This window comes from Heptranchias perlo, chromosome 20, assembly GCF_035084215.1.
Source record: "Heptranchias perlo isolate sHepPer1 chromosome 20, sHepPer1.hap1, whole genome shotgun sequence".
In the NCBI taxonomy this organism is placed as follows: domain Eukaryota; kingdom Metazoa; phylum Chordata; class Chondrichthyes; order Hexanchiformes; family Hexanchidae; genus Heptranchias; species Heptranchias perlo.
The window spans coordinates 23,295,876-23,311,717 of NC_090344.1; the positions used below are offsets into that span (position 1 = coordinate 23,295,876).

The window sequence follows — 15,842 nt, forward strand, 5'->3', positions numbered from 1 at the left end:
CTAAATCATAGTTTGCGGCTCCAATACCGCAGCCACCCTCCTGTAAACTAATAACACTAAATATTTCATCACTATTACAACAAGAGGAACCACGTGGTGATACAAATAATTGATGCATTTTGGAACACCGAAATTATACCTTCAGCTCCGTTCGAAATGTTCACAAAGAAAAACAATTGTTGATCTAGGTGAGTCTCGAATAAAAACCTTTGCATTTCCCGACCCTGTACTGTCATATAAGGACCGCGCATTGCTTTATTGTGCCGCTAGAGCCCGGTTGCTCTGATCACCTGTCCCACTCTGCTGGAAGGAATATTAAGGTTAGAGGCCCTTACCTGTGGAAACTTGTCCTGTCCCCGTGATGGAAATAATATCTGCACTTTCACTTTCAGCTCCTTTCACATCCTCTGCTCCATCGCACTACAATCGGGTTTTCTGTGAACAGATCAAAATAAACATTGGCAGAAATTCTAACAGCAGTGGGATTCAAACCCACGCCTCCATAGAAATTTGATGGAACACCTTAGATCGCGATGCCACGCGACCATAATGTCACGGTTACGTGTAAAGAGATGTGTAATGCTTAAATAAATGAATTGAAGCTAATTGACCGCATTTACCCCGTGCTGGGGTTGTTCTCCTTCGAGCAGGGAACGTTAAGAGGAGATTTGATGGAAGTATTCAAAATCATGAAGGCTTCAGATAAAGTAAATAAAGAGAAGCTATTCTCATTGGCGGAAGGGTGAAGAACCAGGGACACAGATTTAAGGTGATTGGCAAAAGCACCAAAGGCGACATGAGGAAACACTTTTTTACCAACGAGTAGTTATAATCTGGAAAGCGCTCCCTGAAAGGATGGTGGAAGCAGATTCAATCATGGCTTTCAAAAAGGAATTTGATAAGTACTTGAAGGGAAATAAAAGCAGGGCTACCAGGAAGGGGCGGGGGAATGGGACGAGGGAATGCGACGAACTGGATTGCTCTTACAATGAGCCGGCACGGGCTCGATGGGCCGAATAGCCTCCTTATCTGCTGTAACCATTTTACGATTGTATGAATCTATTTATACTCTATATTTTCTTTGCATGCATTTTTCTATCTCTCCCTTTCTCTGTCTCTTGTGTTGTCCACTGATGGACTTCTCAGGCTTCCCTGATCGGCGACGGCTGATCGAACCTGCAACACCAGCAGAGAGGGTTAAAGAAAGATTGAGACGGTAGGAAAAGTAAAGGTGCGACCCAGCTGCTGCAGCTAATGTCTACACGTTAATGTCTCTTCGCTCTTACAGTGAAACAAAGCACCAAATCAATTAAAGTAGACTTATGGTAGAGTGTATGTTATCACGATGCCGAGACAGCCGGCAATCAAATATAGAACCACACAATCATAAATATTTACACCACAGAAGGAGGCCATTCGTCCCATAGTGTCTGTGCCGGCCGAAAAAGAGATATCGAGCCTCATCCCACTTTCCAGCATTTGGTCCGAAGTCTTGTCGTTTACGGCTCTTCAGGTACATATTCAAGTACTTTTTAAATGCGATGAGGGTTTCTGCATCTCCCACCCTTTCAGGCAGTGAGTTCCACACCCCTACCACCCTCTGGGTGAAAAATATTCTCCTCTCCTCTAATCCTTCCTCCAATTACCTTAAATCTATGCCGCCTGATTATTGACGTCTCTACTAAGGGAAATAGGTCCTTCCTGTCACTCTATCATGGCCCATGATAATTTTATACACCTCAATTAAATCTCCCCTCAGCCTCCTCGGTTCCAAACAAAACAACCCCAGCCTATCCAATCTATCCTCATAGCTCAAATTCTCCAGTCCTGGCAACTTCCTCGTAAATCCCCTCTGTACACTCTGCTGCAATCACATCTTCCCTGTATTGTGCTGATCAGAAAGGGACACAGTACTTTAGCTGTGGCCTTACTGGTGTTTTATACAGTTGTAGTATAACCTCCTAGCTTTTATATTTTATGCCTGGGCTAATAAAGGAAAGTATCCTGTATGCCTACTTAACCACATTATCTACCTGTCTTGCTACCTTCAGGGATTTGTGGACATGCACTCCAAGTCACTTTTTTCATCTGCACCTCTCAGTATCCTCCCAAACAATGTAGTTTCAGAGCAACTAATACTGAAACATCTTACTTGATAATACAAGTCATACAGTCGAAACAAATTTGGTAAAGGGAGACTAATACTGGTGACTGGAAATTGTTAGTGCACAAATTGATATTGCTGTACACGGAATAGAAAATGAGATTGGATCGACAGAAGAGATCTGAACGGAAGGCCGATCGGCTTTAGGTGGCAGCGAACCTTTGCACTAGCTGCATGATAGATTGCGATAGCGGCACGTTGGTATAGAGGTATGATTCTCGCTTAGGAGGTTTTATTGATTAAAATGCGAAAGGTCCCGGGTTCAAATCGTAGTTGAGGTCTGCTGTCTTACTACTTTTAGTGAAAAGTCACCAATTGGCGTCTCGCATCTTTCCAGTGTTGCTGTTGGGAGAATTGAATTATATCCAGTACATATTTGAGCTCCAGAGGACAAGGTGCGGAAGTTTCCAAGGCGCAACACACGTGAAGTAAATAAAATATATCAAGATGATGAGGAGATTGAAACCGAATGTGAATTTACCTCAATTCAGGCGGTCTCATTGATATTAGACGACGGGATAGAAAGCCACATATCGAAGTTTACTGATAACACCGACGACAGCATTGTAAGCAGTGCAGATGGAAGCATATAATTACAGAGAGACATTAATATCATAAATGAATGGGCAAAATTGTGGTCAATGGATTTCAAATTTAGGCAAGTGTGAGGTCATCCACTTTGTACCTAAAAAGGATATATCAGAATATTTTATAAATGTTGAAAAGTTCGAAATTGTGGAATTCCAAAGGGACTTATGGGTCATGTGCATAGTTCATTAAAATGTCATGGACAGGTACAGAAATTAATCAGAAAGGCTAACGGAATGGTGGCCTTTATAAGTAGAGGACTAGAATACAAGGCGATAGATGTTATGCTACAACTATACAAAGCTCTGATTAGAGCACACCTGGAGTACTGTGTTCAGTTCTGGGCACCGCACCTTAGCAAGAATATATTGGCCGTGGAGGGACTACAGTGTAGATTTACTAGAATGGTACCTGGACTCCAAGCGTTAAATTGCGAGGAGAGATTACACAAACGAGGGTTGCATTCCCTGGAATTTAATAGATTAAGGGCTGATTTGATCCAAGTTTCCAAGATGCTAAGGGGAACTGATGGGGTGGATAGAGAGAAACTATTTCCGCTCGTAGTGGTATATAGGACTAGGGGACATAGCCTAAACATTAGAGACAGGACTTTCAGGAGTGAAGTTAGGAAATCATCACTCAATGGCACCTACAGTCCTGGGATCTCCTCTACCTCCCACCACATTAACACACTGGCTATTAATCATTAAATTAAATAATGGGTGAGAGAGATCAAGTAAGTGAAGATGTGATAAATTAAAGAAAAAAGACAAGGCAAGAGAGCACGGTAGCAATTAGGGAAATGATAATCAAAGGGTGACAGGAAGGGGCAGAGCATGCAAACTTAAGAAAAAAATACATTACCAAGGGCTTTGTATCTGAATGCACGTACCATTCGTAACAAAATGGATGAATTGACAACTCACATAGAAATAAATATGTACGATCTGATAGCCATTATAGAGGCATGGCTGTAAGATGACAAAGGCTGAAACCTGAATATTCAAGGGCACTTAACATTTCGGAAGGACAGAAAGCTAGGAAAAGGTGGAAGACTAGATTTGTTAATTAAGAATGACATGAGTATAATAGAGAGAAATGACCTTAGTTCTAAAGACCAAGATGTAGAATCAGTTTGTGTAGAGATAAGAAATAGTATAGGCAATAAGTCACTTGTGGGAGTAGTTTATAGGCCTGTGAATAGTAACCACACTGTTGGACAGAGTATATAGGAAGAAATAATGGTGGCTTGTGAGAAAGGAACAGCGATAATCATGAATGATTTTAATCTACATTTGGATTGGAAAGATCTGATTGGCAAAGGTAGCCTGGAAAATGAGTTCATAGAGTGCTTTCGGGACAGTTTCTAAGAGCAGCACGTTCTAGAGCCGTTCTAGAGCAGGCTATTCTAGATCTGGTAATGTGCAATGAGACAGGATTAATTAATGACCTCATTATAAAGGAGCCTCTTGGTAGCATTGATCGCAATATGATTGAAATTCGCATTCAGTTTGAGGGAGAGAAGATTTAGTCTAAGACTAGTGCTTTAAACTTAAATCAGGGCAATAATGAGGGCATGAAGACAGAGTTGGCTAAAGTGAACTGGGAACTTAAGTTAAGAGATATATCAGTAGAAATGCAGTGGTCGACATTTAATGAGATATTTCATAACACGCAGCAAAGATACATTCCAGTGAGAAAGAAAGGCTCCAGGGGAAGGACGTACCATCCGTGGCTAACTAAGGAAGTTAAAGATCGTATCAAATTGAAAGGAAAGGCAGAAAATTCCGCGAAGATTAGTGGTAGGTCAGAAGATTGGACATAATATAAAAAACAGCAAAGAATGACTAAAAGAATAATAAGGAGGGAGAATTTAGCTTTCAAGAGAAAGCTAGCTAGAAATATAAAAACAGGTAGTAAGAATTTCTACAGATATTTAAAAAGGAAAAGAGTAAGTAAAGTGTGCGTTGGTTCTCTAGAGAGTGAGTCTGTGGAATTGATTATGGAGAATAAGGAAATGGCGGATGAATTGAACAGATATTTTGCGTCCGTCTTCACTATATCGGATCCAAATAACATGCCAGAAATAATTGTGAATCAAGAGGTGAAAGGGAGTGAGGAACTTAAAACATTTACAATCACCAGAGAAAGGTTTTTGAAAAAAATATTGGAACTAAAAGCTGATAAGTGCCCAGGTCGTAACGGAATTCATCCTAGGGTCTTAAAAGAAGTGGCAGCAGAGATAGTAGATGCACTGGCATTAATTTTCCAAAATTCCCTAGATTCTGGAAGGTTCCCATCAGATTGGAAAATAGCGAATGTAACTCCTCTATTCAAGAAAAGAGGGAGAAAGAAAGCCGGAAACTACAGGCAAGTGAGCTTAACATCTGTCATTGGGAAAATGCTAGAACCTATTATGAAGGTGTTTATTGCAGGGCACTTAGAAAATCTCAATGCAATCAGGCAGCGTCAACACGGCTTTTTGAACGGGAAAACGCGTGTTTGACTAATTAATTAGAATTATTTGAGGAAGTAACAAGTATCGTGGATAAAGGGGATCCTGTGGATGCGATGTACTTGGATTTCTAGAAGGCTTTGTACAAGATGCCACATCAAAGGCTGTTGCACAAAGTAAGAGCTCATGGTGTGCGGGGTAACTTATTGGCATGGATAAACGATTGGTTAGCTCACAGGAAACATAGAATAGACATAAATGGGCCATTTTCAGGTTGGCAAGATGTAACAAGTGGAGTGCCACAGGGATCAGTGCTTGGGCTTCAACTATTTACAATCTATATCAATGACTTGCATGACGGGACCGAATGTATGTTTGCTAAATTTAGTGATGACACAAAGGTAGGTAGGAAAGTAAGTTGTGAAGATGACATACGGAGTCGGCAAAGGGATATAGATAGCTTAAGTGAGTGGGCAAAATTTGGCAGATGGAGTATAATGTGGGAAAATGTGAACTTGTCCACTTTGGCAGGAGGAATTGAAAAGCAGTATATTATTCAAATGGAGAGAGATTGCAGAACTCTGAGGTACAGAAGGATCTGGGTGTCCTCGTACATGAATCGCAAAAGGTTAGTATGCAGGTACAGCAAGTGATTAGGGAGGCAAATGGAATGTTGTCCTCTATTGCAAGTGGAATGGAATATAAAAGTAGAGATGTTTTGCTGCAGTTGTACAGGGCACTGGCGAGACCACATCTGGAATATACTGTGTGCGATTTCGGTCTCCTTGTATAAGAAAGGACATAATTGCTTTAGAGGCGGTTCAGAGAAAGTTCACTCAACTGATTCCTGAGATGAGGGGGTTATCTTCTGAGGAAAGGTTGGACAATTTTGGCCTGTATACACTGGAGTTTGGAAGAATGAGAGGTGATCTTATTGAAACATCTAATATCGTAAGGGGACTAGAAGGGGTAATTGCTGAGACGATGTTTCCCCCTGTGTGAGAGACTAGAACTAGGGACCACAGTTTAAAATTAAAGATCTCCCATTTAAGACGGAGATGGGGAGAATTTGTTTAAAAGGTTCGTGAGTTTGCGGAACTCCCTTCCCCAGAGAGCGGTGGAGGCAGGGTCAATGAATATTTTTAAGGCTGAGTTAGAAAGATTCCTGACGAACAAGGGAGTCAAAGGTGATAGTAGGTAAATGGGGAAGTAGGGTTGAGATCAAAATCAGATCAGCCATGATTTAGTCAAATGGCAGAGCAGGTTCCTGGGGCCGAATGGCCTACTCCTGCTCTTAATTCTTATGTTCGTATCTCACTGGCACCAAATTCCCGTGATCGCCTCTACCTCCGCCTCATTAACAATCTGGTCACCACCACTTACAGTCCGGGATCTCCTCTATCTCCCGCCCCATTAACACAATAGTCACCGGCACCAATAGTCCAGGGGTCTCCTCTATCTGCCGCCCCATTAACACACTTCTCACTGGCACTTACTTTCCCGGGATCTATTCTAACTCTCGCACCATTAACACACTGGTCACTGGCACCTACTATCCGCGATTTCCTCTATTCCCACCCCGTTAACACACTGGTCACTGGCACCTACTATCCGCGATTTCCTCTATTCCCACCCCGTTAACACACTGGTCACGGGCACCTACTGTACCAGGAGATCCTATACCACCAGCCCCATTAACACATTGATCATCGGCACCTACAGCCAAGGGATCGACTTTACATCCCGCACCATTAACAAACTGGTCGGCAGCGCCTACATTACCAGGATGTCCTCTACTTCCCGCCCCATTAAGAGACTTGTCACCTGCACCCACTGTTCCGGGATCTTCTCTACCTCCCGCACCATTAATACACGGGTCACCGGCACCGACTATCCTGGGATCTCCTCTACATCCTGCCACATTAACACACTGGTCACCGGCAACTACAGTCCCAGGATCTCCTGTGCCTCCGGCCTTATTAACACATTGGTCGCCGCCACCTATAGTTCGGAATCTCCTCTACATTCCGTACATTTAACACACTGGTCACCGGCACCTACAGTCCCAGGATCTCCTCTACCTCCTGCCCCGTTAACACAGTTCTCACCGGCATCTTCAGTGCCAGGATCTCCTCTACTATCCGCCCCATTAACACACTTCTCACCGGCACATTCAGTCCCAGGATCTCCTCTACTACCCGCCCCATTAACACACTTCTCACCGGCACTTTCAGTCCCAGGATCTCCTCTACCTCCCGCCGCATTAACACACTTCTCACCGGCACTTTCAGTCCCAGGATCTCCTCTACCTCCCGCCGCATTAACACACTTCTCACCGGCATCTTCAGTCCCAGGATCTCCTCGACTATCCGCCCCATTAACAAACTTCTCACCGGCACCTACAGTCCCAGGATCTCCTCTACCTCCCGCCGCATTAACACACTTCTCACCGGCACCTTCAGTCCCAGGATCTCCTCTACTACCCGCCCCATTAACACACTTCTCACCGGCATCTTCAGTCCCAGGATCTCCTCTACCTCCCGCCCCATTAACACACTTCTCACCGGCATCTTCAGAGCCAGGATCTCCTCTACTACCCGCCCCATTAACACACTTCTCACCGGCACCTTCAGTCCCAGGATCTCCTCTACCTCCCGCCCCATTAACACACTGGTCACCGGCACCTTCAGTCCCAGGATCTCCTCTACTACCCGCCCCATTAACACACTTCTCACCGGCATCTTCAGTCCCAGGATCTCCTCTACTACCCGCCCCATTAACACACTTCTCACCGGCATCTTCAGAGCCAGGATCTCCTCTACTACCCGCCCCATTAACACACTTCTCACCGGCACCTTCAGTCCCAGGATCTCCTCTACCTCCCGCCCCATTAACACACTGGTCACCGGCACCTTCAGTCCCAGGATCTCCTCTACTACCCGCCCCATTAACACACTTCTCACCGGCATCTTCAGTCCCAGGATCTCCTCTATTACCCGCCTCATTAACACTCTGGTCACCGGCACCTACATTCCCAGGGTGTCCTCTACTTCCCAACTCATTGACAGACTGGTCACCGGCACCTGCAGTCCCGGGATCTCCTCTACCTCCCAGACCATTAACACATTGGTCACCGGCACCTACAGTCCAGAGATCGCCTCGACCTCCCGCCCCATTAACAGACTTATCTCCAGAACCTATAGTCCCAGGATCTCCTCCACCTCCCGCCTCATTAACACACTGGTCATAGGCACATACTGACACGCGATTTCCTCTAACCACCCCCCCCCCCACCCCACCCCATTAACACACTGGTCACGGGCAACTACAGTCCCGGGATCTGCTATAACTCCCGCTCCACATAACACACTGGTCACCGGCACCGACAGTCCAGGGATCTCCTCTACATCCCGTCCCATTAACACAATAGTCGGCAGCGCCTACATTCCCAGGATGTCCTCTACTTCCCGCCCCATTAACGCACTGGTTACCGGCACCTACAGTCCCGGGATCTACTATAACTCCCGCCCCATTAACGCACTGGTTACCGGCACCTACGTTCCCAGGATCTCTTCTACCTCCCGCCCCATTAACAATCTGGTCACCGGCACCTACAGTCCAAGTGTCTCCTCTTCCTCCTGTCCCATTAACGCACTGGTCACCGGCACTTTCAGCCCCGGGAGCTCCTCTACCTCCAGCCCCATTATCACACTGGTCACCGACACATACAGTTAGGGATCTCCACAACCTCCCGCTCCATTCACACACTTTTCACCGGCACGTTCAGTGCCAGGACCTCCTCCAATACCGGCCCCATTAACACTCTGGTCATCAGCGCCTACATTCCCAGGATGTCCTCTACTACCCGCCTCATTGACAGACTGTTCAATGGCACCTACAGTCACGGGATCTACCATAACTCCCGCCCCATTAACACAGCGGTTGTTGGCACCTACAGTCCCGGGATCTCCTCTACCTCCCGCACCATTAACAACCTGTTTACCGGCACCGACATTCCCAGGATCTCCTCTACCTCCCGCCCCATTAACACACTGGTCTAGGCACCTGCATTCCCAGCATCTCCACTACCTCCCACCCCATTGACACACTGGTCCAGGCACCTACTGTCCCGGGATCTCCTCTACCTCTCACAACATTAACACACTGGTCACCGGCACCTACTGTCCAAGGATCTCCTCTACCTTCCGCCCCATTGACACATTGGTCACCGTTACCTAATATGCAGGCATCTCCTCTATCTCCTGCCCTTTAACAGACTCGTCACCGGCACCTGCAGTCCCTGGATCTCCTCTACCTCCCGCCCCATTGACACACTGGTCCAGGCACCTACTGTATTGGGATCTCCTCTACCTCCCGCCCCATTAACACACTCTTCTAGGCACCTACTGTCCCGGGATCTCCTCCACCTCCTGCCCCTTTAACAGACTCATCACCGGCACCTGCAGTCACTGGATCTCCTCTATCTCCCGCTCCATTAACACACCGGTCACCGGCACCTACAGCCCAAGGATCTCCTCTCCCTCCCGCCCCATTAACGCACTGGTCCAGGCACCTGCAGTCCCCGGATCTCCTCTACCTCCCGCCCCATTAAAACACTGGTCACCGGCAACTACAGCCCCGGGATCTCCTCTACCTCCCGCATTATTAACACACAGGTCACCGGCACCTACAGTCCCCGGATCTCCACTACCTCCCGCCCCATTAACACACTGGTCACCGGCAACTACTCTCCCTGGATCTCCTCTTCCTCTGGCGCCATTAACATTCTGTTTACCGGCACCTACATTCCCAGGATTTCCTCTACCTCCCGCCCCATTAACAAACTGGTCCAGACACCTATAATCCCTGGATCTCCTCTACCTTCCGCACCATTAACACACTGGTCCAGGCACCTACTGTCCCGGGATCTCCTCTACCTCCTGTCCCTTTAACAAACTCGTCAACGGCACCTGCAGTCCCTGGATCTCCTCTACCACCAGCCCCATTAACACACTGGTCACAGGCTCCTACGGCCCCGGGATCTCCTCTACCTCCAGCACTATTAACACACTGGTCACCGGCACCTACTCTCCAGGGATCTCCTCTACCTCCCGCGCCATTAACAATTTGTTTACCGGCACCTTGTATTGTTGTTTATTTTATTACCTTTTAATTTCTCCGATATGGTATCTCATTAGTGCAATCAGTAGCCACGTGTTATTTTACAACTTGTACTTGCGTGAGATGTAAACTTTGAGAAACGCTGTCCATTGCTTGATCAATAGCCTCAGTTTATAAAGGTTTCAGTGGTTGCAGAATACGCAGTGTTTGCAGCGCCCCGGCCTGGTGGAGAGAGAATCAGACACCGTATCACACAACACTGACTCTGGTGTTGGAAAGTCTTCAGATCTTCCAGTTATTTAATGAATTTAACAATCACAATAAAGGGATATTTCACCACATTCTTCAACTGCTCTCTGAATTTAGTTTGTGTCACGGCATAAATACAAGTGTTTGTGCTGCAACTCAGGAGCTGGAGCATGAATCCTATTTCTTGTACAAAACCATGTAGATATACAGAATAATACCCTAAATAATATATCCGGTTGCATATAGAAAACACCATATACAGCGCCCATAACAGTATAAAGTTTCCTGAGATAACAAACAGTAAAATGATGGACTTCCTTCGGTTCTCCATCTCTGGGTCTCTGGGATTCTCCCCACTGCTGTTGCCTCGGAGTCTCCTGCGGGCTCTGCTGGCCACTAAGATGTGCCTGACGGTTAAGGCATTGAGCAGTAGAATCAGAACAAAAGGGACCCCCGGGGTGAGGATATAATAAAGGAGTTCGATTGCTGCCCACACACGTGAATACAGAAAATTGAGTGTTACATCACAAAACCAGGGTTCATTGACAAGCATATACCGACCCGTGAACATAAAGTACCAGAAAGTATTCTTCAAACAGCTCAGCACAGTCACTGTTCCCAGAACCACAGCCGCCGTTCTCTTCGTGCAATATTTAGTTTTCAGCTTTTGGCAACAAATGGCCACAAATCGATCAAAGGTGAAAGTGACGGTGAACCAGACAGAACAGTCTGTGGCTGCGAAAAGCAGGACGGCGTGGATATTACACACGGGAATGGACCGTTTCACGAATTGAAAGTGAAACATATAAGCAATCGGAATCTGCCTGAGTATCAGGTCGGTGATAACGACCAGTAGATCCGCCATTGCCATCGCCACCAGGTAGCAAGTGACACATTTGGAGAGACCACACTTTCCCCGAGACATGATCAGAATCGTCAATAAGTTAACTGTAAGGAAGAGAAATAAACCAGGAAATTATTCATCAGGCTTGGACACCCTGTAAATATTAGTGCCTTCTCTTGACGCCCTGTAAATATTAGTACCGTCCCTGGATTCCTGTAAATATTAGTGTCATCTCTGGACCTCCTGTAAATATTGGTACCATCTATGGGTACCTGTAAATATTAGTACCGTCTCTGGATTCCTGTAAATATTAGTGTCATCTCTGGATCCCCAGTAAATATTAGTACCGTCTATGTGTACCTGTAAATATTAATACCGTCTCTGGATTCCTGTAAATATTAGTACCATTTCTCGATCCTCTGTAAATAATAGTAGCGTCTCTGGATCTCCTGTTAAAATTATCACAATCTCTGGATCCCCTGTAAATAATGGTACTGTCTCTTGATCCGCTTTAAATATTAGTACCATCTCCGGATCCCCTGTAAATATTAGTACTATATCTTGATTCCAGTCTAATTTATTATTACTGCCTCTGGATCAACTGTAAATATTAGTTCTGACTCTGCATTGCCAGTAAATATGAATATATTCTCTATATCATTCTGTAAATATTAGTACCATCTATGGGTTCCCTGTAGATATTAGCGCCGCCTCTGGTTCCCCTGTAAATATTAGCATCATCTCTGGATCCCCTGTAAATATTTGTACTATCTCTGTATCTCCTGTAAATATTCGTGCCTTCACTGGATCCCCTGTAAATATTAATACCATCTCTGGATCCCCTGTAAATACTGACACATCCCAAGGACACATTGGAACTTAAATCTCACATTCAGAAAACCTGCGTGAATATATTTCCCACTCTTGTTTCCCCTATCAATATCTCTCCCATCGCGGGTACCCCCTCTAAATTTTAAGCTAGATATAGATGCTTACCAGGAGCACCAACAGCAGCGAGTGTTGGACAGGGAATGACAAGAACAGTAATAAAGTGAAAAATGGTTCATAGAATTAATAACTGGATACAGAGACTTACCAGGAACACCAACAACAACAAGGAGAGGATAATAAATTACTTTTATCCCCATAAGCGCATAAATTATCCACCACTCTATTGATATTGAATCAAAATCGTCATGCAGATATTGAAAAACCCAGAATGGACTGGACCAATCTATTCTTCTCAGATTCCGACCCATTGTTGTAACATTCCAATCTATTGTTCTAAAATTCTGATCCATTGATGTAACATTCCAAACTATTGTTCTAAAATTCTGATCCATTGTTGTAACATTCCAATCTATTGCTCTCAGATTCCGATCTATTCTTTCCCTCTCTGTAGAGCCGCTGATCTCTGTTAGTGCCGGAGGTGATGCTCCAACTGACACTATGGGAGAACACGTTGAAAGTAGTCGATTATTTATAGCAGAGAGAAACACTTCAGTGACACAATCAGGGCCCATGGAGACTGATATTAATTACAGTCGTTGAACAAACAGATTCAGTTAATAACTTTAAATCCAACAATGTTTATATCACAACATTTATTTAACCAAATATTACACCGATGGAAAGCCCAAAGCCCAGTATATTATTTTAATAAATGTTTGAAAGAACCGAAACTATGAGACCCGCAGTCTGACAGCACGGATGTGAAGCGAGAGCAGCTTCATTTACATATTGCAGAGTATTTCTGAGTGAAATCCTTTAGTTTCAGAGAGTTTCTAACCAATTCACAAGGGTTGGGCTCACACTGAGATGGAAACTGAACCATTTTACCAGTCAGTTTGGAGACCATCCCGTGAATATTGGTAAAATCTCTCGATACCCTGTCAATATCGGCAAGCCTATTGCCACTCTTGTAAATATTGGTACAGTCTCTGGATCTACTTGCAAAAAATGGCACTGTCTTTGGATTCCACTGTAAATATTCGCATAATCTATGGATTGCCCTGCAAATATTGCTACAGACAATGATAAATGCTCTGGATACTTCGAAAAATATTGGTCGGTGACTGCGATTCCTGACACAATCTGTGGACTGTATAGATATGTTTGCTGTCTAGTATGCCTGTAAATATTGAATCACTCCCACAGACCCCAATAAATGCTGACATAATCTGGGTACATCTTGAATGTCTACAGTCCCTGGTACCCCTGTAAATATCTACTCACTCTGACAGACCCCTATACATTCTGACAGAGTTTGGCGACTCCCTGAATGTCGACAGCCCTTAGTACCTCTTTATATATTAACTCACTCTCACAGATCCGCGTACATATGGACACAATACAGGGTCTCCCTGTATACATAGAGCCCTTAGTACTCCTTTATATATTAATTCACACTCACAGGTCCCTGTAAATACTGATATTGTCTGGGTGCAGCTTGATAGTCTACAATCCCTGGCATCCCTGCAAATATTAAATCACTTCCACAAACTCCTTTAAATACTGACATTGTCTGGGTACATCTTGAATATCTATAATCCCTGGTGCCGCTGTAAGTATCCATTCACTCTCACAGAACCCTGTACATACTGACACAATATGGGTACTCCCTGAGTGTCTACAGTCCTTGTTAACCATTTATATGTTAACCCGCTCTCACAGATCCACGTACATACGGACACAATATAGGGGTGTGGTGGGGGGGGGGGGGTCCCTGTATACCTACAACCCTTAATACCCCTTTATATAGTAATCCACTACAACAGACTCCGGTAAATACTGACACATTCTGGGAATTCCCTGAATGTCTATCGCCCGTTGTACTCCTTTATATATTGATTCACGCTGACAGAACCCTATACATTCTGACAGATTCTGGGAACTCCCTGAATGTCTATAGCCCGTTTTACTCCTTTATATATTGATTCACGCTCAAAGAACCCTGTACATTCTGACGCATCAACAACAAAATCAACTTACATTTATATAGCTCCTTTAACGGAGTAAAACGTCACTAGGCGCTTCACAGGAGTGTTATCAAACAAAATTTGACACCGAGCCACATAAGGAGAGATTAGAACAGGTGACCAAAAGTTTGGTGAAAGAAGTAGGTTGTAAGGAACGTTTTAAAAGAGGAGAAATAGGAAGAGAGGCGGAGAGGTTTAGGGAGGGAATTCCAGAGCTTAGGGCCTAGATAGCTGAAGGCATGGCTACCAATGGTGGGGCGATTACAATCAGAGATGTGGAAGAGGCAAGAATTAGAGGAACACAGCGATCACTGAGGATTGTAGGGCTGGAAGAAGTGACAGAAATAAGGGCCAGGTCATGGAGGGATTTAAACGCAAGGATGAGAATTTTAAAATCGTGGTGTTCCAGGACCTGGAGCCAATGTAGGTCAGCGAGCACAGGAGTGAAGGTAGAACGGGATTCGGTGTGAGTTAGCATACAGGCAGCAGAGTTTTGGATGTACTCAAGTATATGGAGGGTGGAAGATTGGAGGCCCGCCAGGAGACCATTGGAATGATCAGCTCTGGAGGTAACAAAGGCATGGATGAGATTTCAGCAGCAAATCAGCTGACGCAAGGGCGGAAACGGGCGATGTTACGGAGGTGGAAGTTGGCGGCCTTGGTCCAGGAGTGAATATGTGGTCGGAAGCTCATTTCAGGGTCAAATAGGACGCCAAGGTTGCGGACAGTCTGGCTCAGCCTCAGACAGTGGAAAAGGAGAAGGATGGAGTCGGTTTCTAGGGAACGGAGTTTGAGGCAGGGACCAAAGACAATGGCTACAGTATTACCAATATTTAATTGGAGGAAATTTTTGCTCATCCAGGACTGGAGGTCGGACAAGCATTGTGACAAATCAAAGAGAGTGAAGGGGTCGAGAGAGGTGGTGGTGAGGTAGAGCTGGGTTTCATCAGCGTACATGTTGAATCTGATGTGTTTACGGATGATGTCGCTGAGGGGCAGCATGTAAACGAGAAATAGAAGGGGGCCAAGGATGGAACCTTGTTGGACTCCAGAAGTAATGGTGCTGGAGCTTGAAGAGAAGACATTGCTGGTGATTCTCTGGCTACGACTGAATAGTTAATAATGGAAGCAGGCGAGCGCAGTCCCACACAGCTGGACGACGGAGGAGAGGCGCTGAAGGAAGATGGTGTGGTTAGCGTGTCAAAGGCTGCAGACTGGTCGAGACAGATCCATTCAGCTCATAAACAGACACGAGCACTCCTACACAGAGGCTGCGAGCTCCTACACAGATCCAAACTGCTCCTAAGCTTACCCAGATGACTCCAACACAGTCCCACTAAGCTGGATGACAGACGAGAGACGTTGGGGGAGGATGGTGTGGTCAACCGTATCAAAGGCTGCAGACTGGTCGAGACAGACCCATTCAGTTCCTACACAGATCCA

The 15,842-nt window shown here is 45.2% G+C and overlaps 1 protein-coding gene across 1 annotated transcript; it reads right to left on the minus strand.

Moving 5' to 3' along the window:
* Positions 1-10,623: 10,623 nt before the first annotated feature.
* LOC137336086 (probable G-protein coupled receptor 139) lies at positions 10,624-12,764 on the minus strand. The gene is made up of 2 exons (XM_068001574.1): positions 12,518-12,764; positions 10,624-11,525 (listed from the first exon to the last, which is right to left on the minus strand). Exons 1-2 carry the CDS (start codon positions 12,762-12,764, stop codon positions 10,624-10,626), a joined length of 1,149 nt encoding a protein of 382 aa, XP_067857675.1.
* Positions 12,765-15,842: the final 3,078 nt, after the last annotated feature.

What these genes read in the sequence shown, in the direction of transcription:
- LOC137336086 (XM_068001574.1), bottom strand. Translation starts at nt 12,764, where the DNA reads ATGGATCAGAATTTTAGAACAATAGTTTGGAATGTTACATCAATGGAT. An exon ending in TGTTGTTGTTGGTGTTCCTG is followed by an intron (nt 11,526 to 12,517) that starts GTAAGTCTCTGT and finishes TCTTCCTTACAG; the next exon opens with TTAACTTATTGACGATTCTG.